At 43.0% G+C, this 20000-nt stretch overlaps 1 protein-coding gene across 2 annotated transcripts in view; it reads left to right on the plus strand.

Moving 5' to 3' along the window:
- The first annotated feature begins 1095 nt into the window (after window positions 1-1095).
- Window positions 1096-20000, plus strand: part of LOC128701930 (mannose-binding protein C) — a 114560-nt gene continuing 95655 nt past the window's right edge. The window contains exon 1 of one of the 2 annotated variants that reach the window (XM_053795891.2): window positions 1096-1527. In XM_053795891.2, coding sequence (XP_053651866.1) covers window positions 1452-1527 — 76 coding nt within the window. In that variant the 5' untranslated portion in view covers window positions 1096-1451. The remainder of the gene's footprint in view (window positions 1528-20000) is intronic. The other variant, XM_053795890.2, reaches the window with a different exon arrangement.

Raw genomic sequence — 20000 nt, forward strand, 5'->3', positions numbered from 1 at the left:
ACAGGGGGAGCGATCGAACCTGGTCCCGAGATTAACAGGTCTAGCACTTTTTCTCGGGACCACAGTTCGATCCCTCGTCCGCTGTTCTGTTTAGTCATCGACAGTTGATCACACCCTGATCCACCGTGAGGCCTGGTCACAGACCGGGCCGCGGGGGCGCTGACCCCCGAAATCCTCTCCAGGTATACTCCAGTATACAGTCGTTCATTACGACTTGAACTAAGTTCACATCTTACTATATTTATCTGTAATCAACTAAATTTGTGTAAGTGTACTTATGTGTACTTGTACCCAAATACACCTACTTGCTTACTTAACCGCTTTCACCTGGACAATTATGTGATGACACAGACTTTACAAGCAACAATTCACAACCATAGTAGCCAAGTCTCTCACATACGTAAGTGAATTGGAACATCCCATACCTACACTTCCTATATTCCAAACCAGAGTCACACGTCTTGTTTCTGTGGCATATGGTTATAACACTGACTATAATTGTTAAATGGAGGGATAAGCCAGCGGAAGGCCTCGGTCAGATGACCAAAAACTCCAACGGCGGGTCATCATCCAAGACCCGCGTCAGGAAACACTTGTCCTGTTTCTATATATAATGAGTTGTAAATATATGCAGTGTTAAGTTCAACCCGCTGCGATATTAAATATTCGAGGCATAACTATAAAAAATTACTTTTTCTGGTCATGCCTCAGTCTTTTATCTCGAAACACGTTGCTTCTCCTCCTCCCTACACATAAGGAGGCCAGTTTCTCTGGCAGGAATGCAATAGTCCGGGATATACCTTAGTACCCCTCCCCCTTACTCCCAGGATCACCCATCCTAGCAACACTGTTGTCTAAATCCTTCCTAGCTCCTAGCCAGCTAGTTCGGAGTCTTTTCCAAGCACTATTAGATGTAGTTTTGGCAAAGTTGAAGGTAAATGTGGTTTACGAAATGGGATAACTGATTTAAAACTCAAGATTCGAGTTGGTGTTTATGGTAGTTGGAATCTCCGGCACATAGAAAACGGAATGCACGAGGATTTCACTGGTAGGTTTGGCTGAGAGTTTTTATCCACGTCTGGTGTGGGACTCAAGTCAATTGTGAAAGTTGCAACCCCTGTCAGTTGGTATCCCACAGCCGTAAGAGACAGGTGCCCCCCCCCCGTGTGTTTACCACCCACAACCCTACAAACCCCGATCCACACCCCTGAAGCGAAAGCGTGTAGTAGAGTGCCAACAACCCGCATGTATAGAATACGGGAACCGTCGTATTCGTGGCTCCTTCTCACCATGGCACTCTACTAACCCCCAGCTCACCCAGGACTATACCCTATCCTCGGAAAGGACAAACAAACCACTACAACGCCACCTACAGCACCTCCAACCCCCCTCCTCCACCACCACTTCGATAAACCAGTGTCCAAATCCTCCACCTCAAAAAGCCGAGAACCATGAAAAATCTCGCTGGATACCTTGCAGTAACATTATTATTGTGGACGCCTTTGGACGGTCAGGTACCTAGAGAGTGTAAGTACCTGTCTGACCAGTTCTCCTGGGGTCGGTCTCACCTAATTTACTAGTTTCTGCTCTGCCTTCTAGATAGTAATGTTCTTTTCTCTAGACTTTCATATTCCAAGGTGTCTTCTTAGCTAGTTTCTGCTTTGAACCTAAAGCTTATTTAGAAGACTTTTAAATCTTACTTAAAGCTAATTTCCTACAGCTTAAACTTGACTTAGAGCTTACCTAGAGTTCATTTAGACTTTAGAGGTTTTTAAATCTGGCTTAGAGTTTAACTGGAGATACCTAGAGCTTTCTCACATCTGACAGAGCTTTCTTAGATTTTATAACCTCATTAGAGAATTCTTAGAGCTTTCTTACATCTAACTTATAACTTCCTTAGAGCTTATAAGAGTCTTATTAGCTCTAATACCATCCTTAGAGCTTTATTAGATTTTACTTCTTAGATTCTTAGAGCTTAGCTTACTTAGAACTCTTCAGAATGAAAGCTTCTCTACTTTCTGTTTTTCTATAGATTTCTTAGATCTATTTCATTTTTTTTTTTAAATTTAAAGAATTCTTAGAACTTTCCCGCATCTTACTTAGAGCTTTCTTTAATCTTGAGCTTAGTTAGAGCTAATTTAGTACCTCCCTCGATTCTTAGAGCTTTTTTGAGCTTAGAGCTTTTTTAGAGCTTAAAGCTCCTTATATCGTTACATATATTTTTACGTAATTTTTGTGCTTATTATCCCTGTACGCTTTTAATGAAGGGCTCTTGATCCAAGGAACCGGAGTCATCCTTTATGTTCCTTGGATCAACTCATATTGTGACCCTCACGGGTTTAGCGCTTCCGTACGAATCTACAATAAATTGGGTCCTCGCAGTGCGACCTTGCGTTGGGACCTAGTATTGGGACCTGGTATTGGGAACTAGTATTGGGGCCTAGTATTGGGAACTAGTATTGGGGCCCAGTATTGGGAACTAGTACTGGGGCCTGGTAATGGAAACTAGTATCGGGATCTGGTATTGGTAACTATAATGGGACCTGGTATTGGGAGCTAGCATTGGGACCTGGTATTGGGAACTAGCACTGGGGCCTGGTATTGGGAACTAGTATCGGGACCTGGTATTGGGACTTTGTACTGGGACCTGGTATTGGGACCTTGTATTGGAATCTATATATATATATATATATATATATATATATATATATATATATATATATATATATATATATATATATATATATATATATATATATATGTCGTGCCGAATATGTAAAACTGGTCAATTAGCAAGAACTCATTTAAAATTAAATCCTTTGTAAAATTTTCTCTTATACGTTTAAATATATATTTTTTTCATTAATGTTGATGTAAAAATTTATAATTTTGCACCAAAAGGAACTTAGAAAACTTACCTAACCTAATTATAACAAGTGCAATTTATTTTAGCTTAACCCAACTAAATATATTTTAGATTTGTTTACAATAGTTTGATACTAAACAAACACAGTGAAATATATTTTTTTCGTTAGGTTCAGAATGATTTTGGCGAAATTATTGCATACACAAATTTTCACTTGTCCTATATGGCAAGATGAGCGTTGCTATTTAAGCCAAGATCGCAAGTTCTGCCTATTCGGCACGACATATATATATATATATATATATATATATATATATATATATATATATATATATATATATATATATATATATATATATATATATATATATATATATATATATATATATATATATATATATATATTTCTGGATATTTCTAAAACAATTTATATATCTCAGGACTTCAGTTTATATTTTTGTCGTTCTGTTCCTTCTATCTTGATGTTATTCGCGAAAAATCGTAATAGCGAGAATGTAAATAACTATCTCAAGGATCGGGAAGGACTCGAACCGTGGCAGCAGGCAGTGTCAAGATTACCAGAAAATAATTCATAGTTAACTTTCCACAAGGATACAAATACTAAGAGGTATATACCTCTTAGTGTATATACACTGAGAGGTATATACCACTAAGTATATATACACTGAGAAATTACTTTAATCACTAATTTAGGTATTAAAGTATTCTTGACTAGTAGTGTACAAGTAACATGTAACCTTAATGACCCTCGTGTAGTAGATAGACTTTAAACCCCATTAAGTCACCAACTTAGTTAAAATCAACAGTGTCAAAAATAAACATGGACGGGTGGAGCTTATTACGCTGGCTTGGTTTGCTAGTGAGATAATTGCCTTGGTGTAGTGGTAAGAGCACTCTGGCTTAGTGTAGTGCTGAAAGAACACTGGCTTGGTGGAGTCCTTAGAGAACACTGGCTTGGTGGAGTCCTTAGAGAACACTGGCTTGGTGGAGTCACTTGCTTGGTGGAGTCCTTGGAGAACACTTGCTTGGTGGAGTCCTTAGAGAACACTTGCTTGGTGGAGTCCTTAGAGAACACTGGCTTGGTGGAGTCCTTAGAGAACACTGGCTTGGTGGAGTCCTAAGAGAACACTGGCTTGGTGGAGTCCTTAGAGAACACTGGCTTGGTGGAGTCCTTAGAGAACACTTGCTTGGTGGAGTCCTTAGAGAACACTTGCTTGGTGGAGTCCTTAGAGAACACTTGCTTGGTGGAGTCCTTAGAGAACACTTGTTTGGTGGAGTCCTTAGAGAACATTTGCTTGGTGGAGTCCTTAGAGAACACTTGCTTGGTGGAGTCCTTAGAGAACACTTGTTTGGTGGAGTCCTTAGAGAACACTTGCTTGGTGGAGTCCTTAGAGAACACTTGCTTGGTGGAGTCCTTAGAGAACACTGGCTTGGTGGAGTCCTTAGAGAAAGAACACTTGCTTGGTGGAGTCCTTAGAGAACACTTGCTTGGTGGAGTCCTTACAGGAGAACACTTGCTTGGTGGAGTCCTTAGAGAACACTTGCTTGATGGAGTCCTTAGAGAACACTTGCTTGGTGGAGTCCTTAGAGAACATTGGCTTGGTGGAGTCCTTAGAGAACACTTGCTTGGTGGAGTCCTTAGAGAACACTGGCTTGGTGGAGTCCTTACAGAAGAACACTTGCTTGGTGGAGTCCTTAGAGAACACTTGCTTGGTGAAGTCCTTAGAGAACACTTGCTTGGTGGAGTCCTTAGAGAACACTTGCTTGGTGGAGTCCTTAGAGAACACTTGCTTGGTGGAGTCCTTAGAGAACACTGGCTTGGTGGAGTCCTAAGAGAACACTTGGTTGGTGGAGTCCTAAGAGAACACTGGTTTGGTGGAGTCCTAAGAGAACACTTGCTTGGTGGAGTCCTTAAAGAACACTTGCTTGATGGAGTCCTTAGAGAACACTGGCTTGGTGGAGTCCTAAGAGAACACTGGTTTGGTAGAGTCCTAAGAGAACACTGGTTTGGTGGAGTCCTTAGAGAACTCTGGCTTGGTGGAGTCCTTAGAGAACACTTGCTTGGTGGAGTCCTTAGAGAACACTTGCTTGGTGGAGTCCTTAGAGAACACTGGCTTGGTGGAGTCCTTAGAGAACACTGGCTTGGTGGAGTCCTAAGAGAACACTGGTTTGGTGGAATCCTAAGAGAACACTGGCTTGGTGGAGTCCTTAGAGAACACTGGCTTGGTGGAGTCCTTAGAGAACACTGGCTTGGTGGAGTCCTTAGAGAACACTGGCTTGGTTAAGTCCTTAGAGAACACTGGCTTGGTGGAGTCCTTAGAGAACACTTGCTTGGTGGAGTCCTTAGAGAACACTGGCTTGGTGGAGTCCTAAGAGAACACTGGTTTGGTGGAGTCCTTAGAGAACACTGGCTTGGTGGAATCCTTAGAGAACACTTGCTTGGTGGAGTCCTTAGAGAACACTTGCTTGGTGGAGTCCTTAGAGAACACTGGCTTGGTGGAGTCCTAAGAGAACACTGGTTTGGTGGAGTTCTAAGAGAACACTGGCTTGGTGGAGTCCTAAGAGAACACTGGCTTGGTGGAGTCCTTAGAGAACACTGGCTTGGTGGAGTCCTTAGAGAACACTGGCTTGGTGGAGTCCTAAGAGAACACTTGCTTGGTGGAGTCCTTAGAGAACACTGGCTTGGTGGAGTCCTAAGAGAACACTGGCTTGGTGGAGTCCTAAGAGAACACTGGCTTGGTTGAGTCCTTAGAGAACACTTGCTTGGTGGAGTCCTAAGAGAACACTTGCTTGGTGGAGTCCTTAGAGAACGCTTGCTTGGTGGAGTCCTAAGAGAACACTTGCTTGGTGGAGTCCTTAGAGAACGCTTGCTTGGTGGAGTCCTTAGAGAACGCTTGCTTGGTGGAGTCCTAAGAGAACACTTGCTTGGTGGAGTCCTAAGAGAACACTTGCTTGGTGGAGTCCTTAGAGAACGCTTGCTTGGTGGAGTCCTAAGAGAACACTTGCTTGGTGGAGTCCTTAGAGAACGCTTGCTTGGTGGAGTCCTAAGAGAACACTTGCTTGGTGGAGTCCTAAGAGAACACTTGCTTGGTGGAGTCCTAAGAGAACACTGGCTTGGTGGAGTCCTTAGAGAACACTTGCTTGGTGGAGTCCTAAGAGAACTCTTGCTTGGTGGAGTCCTAAGAGAACACTGGCTTGGTGGAGTCCTTAGAGAACACTTGCTTGGTGGAGTCCTAAGAGAACTCTTGCTTGGTGGAGTCCTAAGAGAACACTGGCTTGGTGGAGTCCTTAGAGAACACTTGCTTGGTGGAGTCCTAAGAGAACACTTGCTTGGTGGAGTCCTAAGAGAACACTGGCTTGGTGGAGTCCTTAGAGAACACTGGCTTGATGCAGTAATAACAGAACACCGGCTTGATGGAGTAATAACAGAGCACCGGCTTGATGCAGTAATAACAGGACACCGGCTTGATGGAGTAATAACAGAACACCGGCTTGATGCAGTAATAACAGAACACCTGCTTGATGCAGTAATAACAGAACACCGGCTTGATGCAGTAATAACAGAACACCGGCTTGATGCAGTAATAACAGAACACCTGCTTGATGCAGTAATAACAGAACACCGGCTTGATGCAGTAATAACAGAACACCGGCTTGATGCAGTAATAACAGAACACCGGGTTAGCAACTTTTGTTTAGTCTTTCCGCGAGGTTACCTGGAGGTTATTCTGGGGATCAACGCCCCCGCGGCCCGGTCCATGACCAGGCCTCCCGATGGATCAGGGCCTGATCAACTAGGCTGTTACTGCTGGCCGCACGCAGTCCGACGTACGAGCCACAGCCCGGCTGATCCGGCACTGACTTTAGGTATCTGTCCAGCTCTCTCCTGAAGGCAGCCAGGGGTTTATTGGCAATTCCCCTAATGCTTGATGGGAGGCTGTTGAACAGTTTTGGGCCCCGGACACTTATGGTGTTTTCTCTTAGTGTACCAATGGCGCCCCTACTTTTTATTGGCGGCATTTTGCATCGCCTGCCCAGTCTTTTACTTTCGTAGGGAGTGATTTCTGTGTGCAGATTTGGGACCATTCCTTCCAAGATTTTCCAAGTGTAGATTATGATATATCTCTCCCTGAGGTTGAATCATTCCTTTCACACAAGCTTTTGTTTTCAAGTTTCCTTGTTACTGCCTTCGCTTTTGTTTTTCTTGCTATTTTTTTCCATTGCTGTCGTACCAGTTACATATATAATTTTTATTTTTTTTTGTTCTACCATTGTCTTTATTTATTAGAGTTTAATTGTTATCGATCTGTTATGTTCTTCATAGTTTTCTTGTTTCTTTTGTTTCTTATTTATTTTTTGTTATTGTTGTTATTCTTGTTGTTCATGATAATTTAAGAGAATAAATAAGTTTTTTTAAATATTTATTTATAATCCGTTTTAATAACTATGTTTATGTAATCTGTGGGGATTATTACCTTTTTAAAGTTATATTTTTCCGTGAATTATTATTATTATTATTATTATTATTATTATTATTATTATTATTATTATTATTATTATTATTATTATTATTATTATTATTATTTGTGTTAGTTCTATTTATCACCATTTTTTGGATGCACCTTCATCCTTCTCTCTCTCTCTCTCTCTCTCTCTCTATCTTTCGCAAGTGTCTCGTCACTCCGTTATGTCAATAATAAACGAGTAAAACAGGAGTGAATCCCGTTTTTTTTATGTTATATTCCTAGTTTTACACACATACACACACACACACACACACACACACACACACACACACACACACACACACACACACACACACACACACACACACACACACACACACACACACACACACACACACACACACACACACACACACACACACACACTTCAGAATGCCTGTACTGAGTGAGGTTTCAAGTACTCTTGACATTCCTTATGAGACTTCAAACTCTCCTGACATCCCTAGCTTGTGCAGCTTCCAAGACCTTTAGGGTTAATCCTAGGGATAATTCAGTAACAGTCCCAGATTTTCGCATAACAGATTACAATGAGCTTAGAGTGGTTTAGGGTATATTAATGTAGGGTTAGAGCGGAGGAGGTGACACAGGAGATGTGCTCGGTATGATGCTCACTACAAGACCCTTTTATCTTGAGTAAATGTCATTGATCGCATCTCAGACAATTTCCAAAGGTTATTTTAAACGCGACCAATGCAAGGTTTATCTCCCAGCCTGACACATAGACACGACCAGAGAAATACATGGTGTTTTAAAATTTTGGACCCGATTTGAATTATATAATGCTTTGAAATCGGGTCCATTAATTTGAAACACTGTGTGAACCACACTGTGTCACCCACACGGTTTATAATTATTAGAGGAAACCTCTGACGATGATGTTTCATAACCGAAATGTTGGAGAAAGTTTCGGTTGCGATTCGTAGGTAGACAGGAACGAAATGTTTAGAGCATCTACGAGTGAGATTTATTTTACGAACCAGAATCGTTTATGAGAATGCAGTAGTTTGGTTTATACGATTTTTTTTTCAAACTGCAGTACAGTCGTTTAACTGGAACTTTTAATTAGGTAATTAAGTGGAAAATGGATTAAATGAGATCCTGTTTGTGCCGTTAACTGATGGCTTATCAGTCGTTCCGCCTGCCTGCCTGTTTGCCTGCCTGTTTGCCTGCCTGCTTGTGCGTTTGCCCGTTTCTTTACCTACTACTTTGCTGTATACCCACCTGTCTATTTGTTTGGCTGTCTTCCTGTCTGTTTGCTTGTCTGTCTGCCTGTCTGTCTGCCTGTTTACCAGATTCTCTGCCTACTTTGCTGTCTGCTTGCCTGTCTGGTAGTTTTTCTGACTGTTTGTCTATCTGTCTTCCTGCCAGCCTATCTGTTTGCCTGTCTGTCTGCTTGCCTGCCTGCTTGCCTGTCTGTATGTCTGCCTATCTGCCTGTTTATCTGTTTGTCTTCCTACTTAGCTATCTACCTACAAGTCCGGTAGTTTTTCTGTCTGCGGTCTGTATTTTTGATTGACTGTTTACCTGACTCCTTGTCTACCTGTCTGCCTGCCTTCAAGCTTGTCTACCTATGTATATGCCTGCCAACCTGCTTGTATGCCTGTCTGCCTACCTGGTACAGGAAAATCACACTCATGGGTGATCCTGTGGGTAATATCACCTACGATTTAAGTCTATTCAAATCCTACTGAGATCTCATTAACCTAATGGAATTAAGAATGTTGTAACTACCTCAGCTTCGATGCGTAAATGCACTACCAGTTTCCTTTAGCAGATCAGTAGATCATATCTGCAACTGTTAAGTATCTCTATCTTGACACATGTGTCTCAGTTGGTCAAGTAGATCACATATGCAACTGTTAAGTATCTCTATCTTGACACATGTGTCTCAGTTGGTCAAGTAGATCACATATGCAACTGTTAAGTATCTCTATCTTGACACATGTGTCTTAGTTGGTCAAGTAGATCACATATGCAACTGTTAAGTATCTCTATCTTGACACATGTGTCTCAGTTGGTCAAGTAGATCACATATGCAACTGTTAAGTATCTCTATCTTGACACATGTGTCTTAGTTGGTCAAGTAGATCACATATGCAACTGTTAAGTATCTCTATCTTGACACATGTGTCTTAGTTGGTCAAGTAGATCACATATGCAACTGTTAAGTATCGCTATCTTGACACATGTGTCTTAGTTGGTCAAGTAGATCACATGTGCAACTGTTAAGTATCGCTATCTTGACACATGTGTCTTAGTTGGTCAAGTAGATCACATGTGCAACTGTTAAGTATCTCTATCTTGACACATGTGTCTCAGTTGGTCAAGTAGATCACATATGCAACTGTTAAGTATCGCTATCTTGACACATGTGTCTCAGTTGGTCAAGTAGATCACATGTGTAACAGTGAAGCATCGATATTTTGATACATGAGACTTATTTGGTGAAGCCATGAGTCGAGTCCTCAGGCCTCAGTGAACATTAAAGCGCGTACGTATTTACAGTAGTGAAGAGACGAGGAGTGATGCTCAGGGCCAGTGAATAAAGGTTAAAAGGATGAATTTACAACAGAGAAGAGTAATAGGGAACAATACAGTGAATGGTACAATACATAAATATCCCGCACATAGGAGAGAGGAGCTTCCGACGACGTTTCGGTCCGACTTGGACCATTCACGTGACTTAAATGGTTCAAGTGGGACCGAAACGTCGTCGTAAGCTTCTCTTTCCTATGTGTGGATTATTTGTGTAATTTACAATAGAAATGTACTGGCAGGCATCATACAAGCATGACCTGTCTTAAAGCCATTTTATACAAGGCCATTTACTTTGTAAATGTCATTGCAAAAGTGCATAATACCATATAATACCATTTACCATGAAGGCCTTTTTATATGCTATTCGACTTCCGATGCACTTTTTAAGTGGCATTTATAAAAAAAACCACAATGTATAGAATAATTATAGGAGAACTGACCACAGAAAAATATTAACAATATGAGTTGTACAAATTATCAAAATATATATTAGAGGAATTAAATGATAATCTTATTGTGGGTTTCAAAACATGAATTGGTTATAATCATAACCATAAATTTTAAGGGGGGTGGAGGGGTAAGCCAGTGGAAGGCCTCGGTCAGATGATGAAAAGCTCCACTGGCGGGTCATCATATGACTAAGACCTGCGTCAGGAAACACTTGTCCTGTTTCCTGACAACTCTTACCTAACCTAACCTTCAAGACTAGTTTTCTGCTCTGGGTTATTATGGAACTGTGAGGAGGGAAGCTTCAAGGCATTTCCCCCTCTGAAGATCCGTTTGCATGATAGATATTTTTGTATCATTCCACTTTACCAGATGATAATATGATAACCTCTTTTTCTTCCTCTCTTGGTCTCGTCCCTACCCGAAATGTCTTCATAAGATTCTCTCTGCTATGTGCACGTTATTTGTCTCTATATTCTTGCTCTCTAATACGTGTTTTCTAGATACCTTACAATCTCACTAACGTATACCCCGTGTATGATTCACAGTTTGGTTCACCCTGAGCGCACCGGGTCACCATCTGGAAAAGACCCGGACCGGGACATGTACCGGCGAATCATTTTTAGTTCAAGCTCACCCTGACATACGAAAGAAGTGCACTGCAGTAGACTTACTGGCCCATTTCAGGCAGGTCTTACTCACACCCAGCCACTCATAGATCTGTGGTGCCAGTTTTTTCACTACCATGACGCTGCTAAGAAGTTCATTCTCCTCCTCTACAACTCTATTGCCAAATTAGTTCTTTTCTGAGCTTATATTATTTTTTGCATCGACTGATGAGGACTATAATTTTAGATCGAAATATACAAACACAAAAAGTGTACTTTTCGTTCACACACGCACGCGAGCGCACACACACACACACACACACACACACACACACACACACACACACACACACACACACACACACACACACACACACACACACACACACACACACACACACACACACACACACACAAACACACACATACACACACACATACACACACACACATACACATACACACACACACACACACACACACACACACACACACACACACACACACACACACACACACACACACACACACACACACACACACACACACACACAGGAACAAGCACTTGTAAGCTGTAGTAAACACACAAACACACACATACACAGGATTTCACACCGTCCTGTGAACTGACCATCTGAACCTCGCTCCTTCTCTCTCTCTCTCTCTCTCTCTTCCTATCCTAGGTAGAGACCTATCTCTCTCTACCTATCTCACTCTTTACCTATATATCTCTCTCTACCTATCACTCTCTCTCTCTTCCCTCTCCCATCTCTCCCCTCTAACGTCTCTTCCCTCTAACACCTCCCCCCCTCTAACATCTCTCCCCCTCTAACATCTCTCCCCTCCCATTATCTCTCCCCCTCTCCCTTTTCCCATCTCTCTCCCCTCCTCCCCTCCCCTCTCTCTCCCTAGCCTCTCTCCCCTCCCCTCGCTCTTCCATCTCCCACCTCCTTTCCCCTTTCCCCTTCTTCCCTCTCTCTCTCTCCCCCTCTCCCCTTTGCCTTCTCTCTCTCTCTCTCTCTCTCTCTCTCTCTCTCCCCTCTCTCCTCTCTCTCTCTCCCTCTCCTCCCCTCTCTCCCTCTCTCTCTCTCTCTCTCTCTCTCTCTCTCTCTCTCTCTCTCTCTCTCTCTCTCTCTCTCTCTCTCTCTCTCTCTCTCTCTCTCTCTCTCTTCTCTCTCTCTCTCTCTCTCTCTCTCTCTCTCTGCTCTCTCTCTCCCCTATCTCTCTCACTCTCTCTCCCATTTCCCCTTCTCACTCTCCCTCTCCTCTCCCCTCTCTCTCTCTCACTCTCTCTCTCTCACTCTCTCTCTTCCCTTTTTCCTTCTCACTATCCCCCTCTCTCTTTCTACCTTCCTTCCCTTCTCTCTCTCTCTCTCTCTCTCTCTCTCCATCTCTTCCCCATTTTTCCCTTCTCACTCTCACTCTCCCCTCCTTCCCTTCCCTTCCCTTCTCTCTTTCCCCCCTCTCACACTCTCTCTCTCTTCCGATCTCTCTCTCTCTCTCTCCTTCTACCTTTCCCTTCTCTCTTCTCTCACAAAAAAAAAAAAAAATGGTGGGGACTCATTGAGGAACCAAGGATCAGATGAGAATGGTTCTGGTAGGGGAGGAGTGGATGGAGGAGCAGTGGAAAGAATGGAACAAGAGTGGGAGAGAAAATTAGGAGAGCTTTCTGAAAAAAATGGAGAAAGAGCTCTCTGTGAAATTGGAAAAGAGGTTGGAGAAGGAGACAAAGAATTGGGAGGCACAAGTCGAAACTGCAGTAGCCAAGATAAGGGTCCTAGAAGTTGAGATAAATAGGCTGAAGCAAGTTACAGGGGCAGTGACCAGAGAAGACACAGCATATGAAGCTGCGAGGCCGAACAGGAAGGAAGAAATTATGAATTATACTAAGGTCATATCAGCCTGCCAAGGAGGGCCAAGGAGTGAAAGGGAAGAACAGCTGGGTGCAGATGGAGAGGGTGATAGGTCGAATGCTGAGGAACAACCATGCTATCAAGAGCCACTGGAAAAATCAAGGGAGAAACTGACCACATACAGGCAGGATCCAGAGTCACAGAGGGTGAGACAATGGGAGGAGGAAAGGGCAAAATCAGTGTTTATCCATGGGCTTCAGGAGAGAGAGGAAAGGACACACACTGAAAGGCAGCAGGAAGAAAGAAAGGAGATTGAGAAAATCATCATGGAAATAGGTGAAGAGATGGACGAGATTATAAATTTTCAGAGAATGGGGGAGAGTCTCGAAGGGGAGAAACCGACCAATCAAGCTGATTCTCAGGACGGAAACAGTGCAGAACAGGATCCTCCAAGAGAAACCACGGTTGAAATACTCGGAAGAGTACAAGAAGGTGTTTCTAGACAGAGACAGAACACAATCAGAACGACAGCAGCTGAGGGAGAGGACAAAAAAGCGAAAGGAGCTAGGAAAAGAGACAAGGATGGAACCAGCAGAGGTCAGTCAGAGCAGAACAGAACAGCAAGGGCAAGCACACACACAACTATTCTCAGAACCATACAACCTATCACACCATCGCAACACACACTACAATCCATACCCACAGCCTCCACTCAACACCGAGCTATAGAATCCCACAGTATGCTACCAGGTCTCCCACCCTCACAGGCCCCCCAAACCACAGTGTTGGAAAGGAAACTGAAGGTATGGTACACAAACCTGATGGAATAACAAATAAGTGGGAGGAGTGGCATGAAAGAGTCAAAGAGGCATCACCTGACATCATAGCTCTCACAGAAACCAAGCTTACAGGTATGATAACAGATGCCATCTTTCCAACGGGATACCAAATCCTGAGGAAAGACAGAGGGAACAGGGGGGGTGGAGGAGTGGCATTGCTGATCAAAAATCGCTGGAATTTTGATGAGCTGGAGAGAGGAGACAGCGTAGAAGAAAGTGATTACATAGCGGGAACGCTTCACTCTGGAGGTCTCAAGGTGGTAATAGCAGTGATGTATAACCCACCACAGAACAGCAGGAGGCCAAAGCAAGAGTACGACGAGAGCAATAGAGCGATGGTTGACACACTGGCTACAGTGGCCAGAAGAGCTCATGCATGCAGGACAAAGCTCCTGATCATGGGTGACTTTAACCACAAGGAGATCGATTGGGAGAACTTGGACCTGCATGGGGGCCAAGATATATGGAGGGCTAAGATGATGGAGGTGGTACTGGAAAACTTCATGTACCAACACGTAAGGGACACTACAAGAGAGAGAGGAGAGGATGAACCAGCAAGGCTGGACTTAGTATTCACCTTGAGTAGTGCAGATATCGAGGACATCACATATGAAAGACCCCTTGGGGCCAGTGACCATGTGGTTTTAAGCTTCGAATAAACAGTAGAGCTACAAGTGGAGGGAGAAGCAGGAAGGCCAGGACGAATGAAGCCAAACTACAGGAAAGGGGACTACACAGGAATGAGGAACTTCCTGAACGGGGTTCAGCGGGACAGAGAACTGGCAGGGAAGCCAGTTAATGAGATGATGGAATATGTAGCAACAAAATGCAAGGAGGCTGAGGAGAGGTTTGTACCCAAGGGTAACAGGAATAATGAAAAAGCCAGGATGAGCCCATGGTTTACCAAAAGGTGCAGGGAGGCAAAAACCAAGTGTGCTAGGGAATGGAAGAAATATAAAAGGCAAAGGACCCAGGAGAATAAGGAGAGCAGTCGTAGAGCCAGAAACGAATATGCACAGATGAGAAGGGAGGCCCAAAGACAATATGAAAATGACATAGCAGCGAAAGCCAAATCTGACCCGAAACTGTTGTACAGCCACATCAGGAGGAAAACAACAATCAAGGACCAGGTAATCAGGCTAAGGAAGGAAGGAGGAGAGACAACAATAAATGACCGTGAAGTATGTGAGGAACTCAACAAGAGATTCAAAGAAGCGTTCACAGAGGAGACAGAACGGGCTCCAGAAAGACGGAGAGGTGGGGCACACCATGTGCTGGACACAGTGCACACAACCGAGGAAGAAGTGAAGAGGCTTCTGAGTGAGCTAGATACCTCAAAGGCAATGGGGCAAGATAACATCTCCCCATGGGTATTGAGAGAGGGAGCAGAGGCGCTATGTGTACCCCTAACAACAATATTCAATACATCTATCGAAACCGGGAGATTGTCTGAGGCATGGAAGACAGCAAATGTAGTCCCTATCTTTAAAAAAGGAGACAGACATGAAGCATTAAACTACAGACCAGTGTCACTGACATGTATAGTATGCAAAATCATGGAGAAGATTATCAGGAGAAGAGTGGTGGAACACCTAGAAAGGAATGATCTCATCAACAGCAGCCAACATGGTTTCAGGGATGGGAAATCCTGTGTCACAAACCTACTAGAGTTCTATGACATGGTGACAGCAGTAAGACAAGAGAGAGAGGGGTGGGTGGATTGCATATTCTTGAACTGCAAGAAGGCGTTTGACACAGTTCCACACAAGAGATTGGTGCAAAAACTGGAGGACCAAGCAGGGATAACAGGGAAGGCACTACAATTGATCAGGGAATACTTTTCAGGAAAACAGTAGCGAGTCATGGTACGTGGCGAGGTGTCAGAGTGGGCACCTGTGACCAGCGGGGTCCCACAGGGGTCAGCCCTAGGACCAGTGCTGTTTCTGGTATTTGTGGACGACATGACGGAAGGAATAGACATGAGGTGTCCCTGTTTGCAGATGACGTGAAGTTGATGAGAAGAATTCACTCGATCGAAGACCAGGTAGAACTACAAAGGGATCTGGACAGGCTGCAGACCTAATCCAGCAATTGGCTCCTGGAGTTCAATCCCACCAAGTGCAAAGTCATGAAGATTGGGGAAGGGCAAAGAAGACCGCAGACGGAGTACAGTCTAGGGGGCCAGAGACTACAAACCTCACTCAAGGAAAAAATCTTGGGGTGAGTATAACACCAGGCACATCTCCTGAAGCGCACATCAACCAAATAACTGCTGCAGCATATGGGCGCCTAGCAAATCTCAGAACAGCATTCCGCCATCTTAATAAGGAATCGTTCAGGACCCTGTACACCGTGTACGTTAGGCCCATATTGGAGTATGCGGCACCAGTTTGGAACCCACACCTAGGCAAGCACGTAAAGAAACTAGAGAAAGTGCAAAGGTTTGCAACAAGACTAGTCCCAGAGCTAAGAGGTATGTCCTACGAGGAGAGATTAAGGGAAATCAACCTGACGGCACTGAAGGACAGGAGAGATAGGGGGGACATGATAAAGACATACAAAATACTGAGAGGAATTGACAAGGTGGACAAAGACAGGATGTTCCAGAGATTGGACACAGTAACAAGGGGACACAGTTGGAAGTTGAAGACACAGATGAATCACAGGGATGTTAGGAAGTATTTCTTCAGCCACAGAGTAGTCAGTAAGTGGAATAGTTTGGGAAGCGATGTAGTGGAGGCAGGATCCATACATAGCTTTAAGCAGAGGTATGATAAAGCTCACGGTTCAGGGAGAGTGACCTAGTAGCGATCAGTGAAGAGGCGGGGCCAGGAGCTCGGACTCGACCCCCGTAACCTCAACTAGGTGAGTACAACTAGGTGAGTACATATACACACACTTTTTCTCTCTCAGTAATTTCAGGTAAATTTGGTTGAAATCACAACTGGTAATATTACGTGGGAAGCTGTAAGATGCTTTCGGGAGCTGCAAGATCCAGTAGTAAGCTGTAAGTTGCTGTGGCAATCAGTATGATGCTGTGAGCAGCTGTAAGATGCTTACAAGACATCACAAGGCGTGGCAGAAGTTTGAAAAAATGCTCGAAGAGTTTGGAAGGTAATGAAAGCGTCTTTAAGACGCTGTAAGATGCTGCAAGCGTCTGCTAGATGCTGGAAGAGTCTTCTAGGTGCTGTAAGAATCTGTAAGATGCTGCAAGAGTCTACAAGATTCTGCAAGAGCCTGTTAGATGCTGCAAGAATCTGTAAGATGCTGCAAGAGTCTGTAAGACGCTGCAAGAGTCTGTAAGATGCTGCAAGAGTCTGCAAGATGCTGTTAGAGTCTGCAAGATGCTGCTAGAGTCTGCAAGATGCTGCAAAAGACTGCAGGCTAAAGATATATGGCCAAGCATGGCAACAGATGCATACTGCTTGCGTGTCTGTCTGGCTGACGGGACTCATATGTCTAGTCTAGCAAGTAGGTCGCACTGGGTCTCAGTACCTCCCCTTCCAGTACCTGCCAAGAGCCTCCCAGTACCACCCAGGAGCCTTCCAGTTCCCCACTCCCAGTATGTACCAAGATCCACCAGTACCTATCCCAGTACCTCCAAAACCTCCCAATGCCTCCCAAGAAACTCTAGTACCCCACTCCCAGTACCTCATTAGAACGTCTCAGTACCACCTAAGAACCTCCAGTCCCACTCCCAGTACCTCATAAGAACGTCTCAGTACCCCCTAAAAGCCTCTCAATACCTCCCAAGAAGCTCCCAGTACCCCCCAAAAATCTCCCAGTACCTACCTAGAACTTCCCAGTACCTACCAGGAACCTCCCAGTACCCATTCCAGTAACCCCCGGGTACCCTATTCCCCTAATTCTATGGAGAATCAAAAGAGGTTTTGATTCTCCTCTTCCTTGAATCAGACCTGATTATCCTCCATTCCCAAGGCGATTTGTCACTCCTACGGGTTTAGCGCCTACCAATAAAAGTATAATAAAAGTACCGAATAAAGATTTATGGAATTTATTTTCCAGTTATCTCACGAAAAAAAAAATATTTTAGAGAATTTATTTTCCAGCTATCTCACGAATTTTTTTTAAGGGAATTTATTTTCCATTCATCTCACAAAATAATTTTTTTAGGGAATTTATTTTCTAGTTATCTCACGAAAAAATATTTTAGGGAATTTATTTTCCAGTTATCTCACGAAATATTTTTTTAGAGAATTTATTTTCCAGTTATCTTACGGAAAAAAGAAGTTTAGGAAATTTATTTTCTGGTTTTCTCACGAAATAAGAGATTCTAGTGAAACTTTTTTAACATTAACAAAACAAAAGACACAAGAAACGTTCTTTGTGTTTCCTCACGAATTAAACCATCAAATTAAACTGCCATATTAAACCACCTTAATAAGCTACCATTTTAAACTAACGAATTAAACCACCGTATCAAACCTCCGAATCAAATCATCGAAATAAACCACCGAATTAAACCAACGCCGGAAGAACAAAAACTCTCATGTCGAATTTAAATAAAAATTGAAGGACTGAATTTCGCAAATTCTTAGGAAACTCTTTCCTGAGATCCCTAAAAACTCTTGGAAATAAGACTTCATATAATTATTATACTGATGATCCTCTCTCTCTCTCTCTCTCTCTCTCTCTCTGTCTCTCTCTCTCTCTCTCTCTCTCTCTCTCTCTCTCTCTCTCTCTCTCTCTCTCTCTCTCTCTCTCTCTCTCTCTCTCTCTCTCTCTCTCTCTCTCTGATAACTGGTATTCCAAATGAGAGGAAAATGAAATTAGTGACACGCCTAGTGCTACTAGGTGCCTGTTGTATATAATGTTGATGGTTCAGTGATTCGGGGCGTCTCGAATTTTGACAGGCTACCAGGGTGGCGTGTTAAAACTCGATAAATAGAGAAGTATATATATATATATATATATATATATATATATATATATATATATATATATATATATATATATATTTAAATATATATATAGAATGCAGCTCCAGGCACATGGATCAAAAACCCTTAGCAAGGATTAAGAGGGTGTTAAAAGTATGTATGTGAAGAAATGTCAATGTCCATTGAGGTAAAAAATGAAAAAAAACGTTTGGCTATAAATAAAGAAAAATTTCACCTTCGTGTGAAATTAACCGAGCGGAAATACCGGAGGGATTTCGTGCCTTAACACACACATCTTCAGAGGAAGTCGGTATATGTTAAAATTTATGTAGAGTTAAGTCCGGCAATACTGACGTGAATCTCAACCTCGCCCTACTTCAGCGGCAAGTTTTTATGCTGAGAGAGAGAGAGAGAGAGAGAGAGAGAGAGAGAGAGAGAGAGAGAGAGAGAGAGAGAGAGAGAGAGAGAGAGAGAGAGAGAGAGAGAGAGAGAGAGAGAGAGAGAGAGAGAGAGAGAGAGAGAGAGAGAGAGAGAGAGAGAGAGAGAGAGAGAGAGAGAGAGAGAGAGAGAGAGAGAGAGAGAGAGAGAGAGAGAGAGAGAGAGAGAGAGAGAGAGAGAGAGACATAGACTACCTGGCCACTGAAAGTTGCGATCCGTTCAACTACCTTCTCTGCTGGCTATATGTCTGCTGTCTGCCTGTCTGTACGTCTGTCTGACATATATTGTACAGGAGTGTCTGGGAGATTTGCTCGGTCATATATCTCGCAATTTGTTTATGTCTGCTGCACAGTTTCTCTGTGTCTTGCGAGGTAGTGATAATAGTATTGCTCTCTCTCTCTCTCTCTCTCTCTCTCTCTCTCTCTCTCTCTCTCTCTCTCTCTCTCTCTCTCTCTCTCTATCTATCTGTCTATCTATTTATCTCTCTCTCTCTCTCGCTCTTTGTCTCTGTGTCTCTCTTTATTTACACAAGGGGTTTACAGGTTTAGTTTAAGAGTTCTTACGTTTATTGACAAGCTAAGAGCTGTTACTTACGTTAGTAAATAACACACACACACACACACACACACACACATATATATATATATATATATATATATATATATATATATATATATATATATATATATATATATATATATATATATATATATAAGTCGATCTTCCTATCACACACACACACATACACATACAGATGAGTTGAAGACTCAGATGAGTCATAGGATGTTAGGAAGTATTTCTTTAGCCATAGAGTTGTCAGGAAGATGAATAGTCTGGCATGTGATGTAGTGGAGGCAGGAACCATACATAGTTTTAAAACGAGGTATGATAAAGCTCATGGAGCAGGGAGAGAGAGAGAGGACTCAGTAGCGGTCAGTGAAGAGACGGGGCCAGGAGCTGAGT

This window comes from Cherax quadricarinatus, chromosome 77, assembly GCF_038502225.1.
Source record: "Cherax quadricarinatus isolate ZL_2023a chromosome 77, ASM3850222v1, whole genome shotgun sequence".
NCBI classification, from domain to species: Eukaryota; Metazoa; Arthropoda; class Malacostraca; order Decapoda; family Parastacidae; genus Cherax; species Cherax quadricarinatus.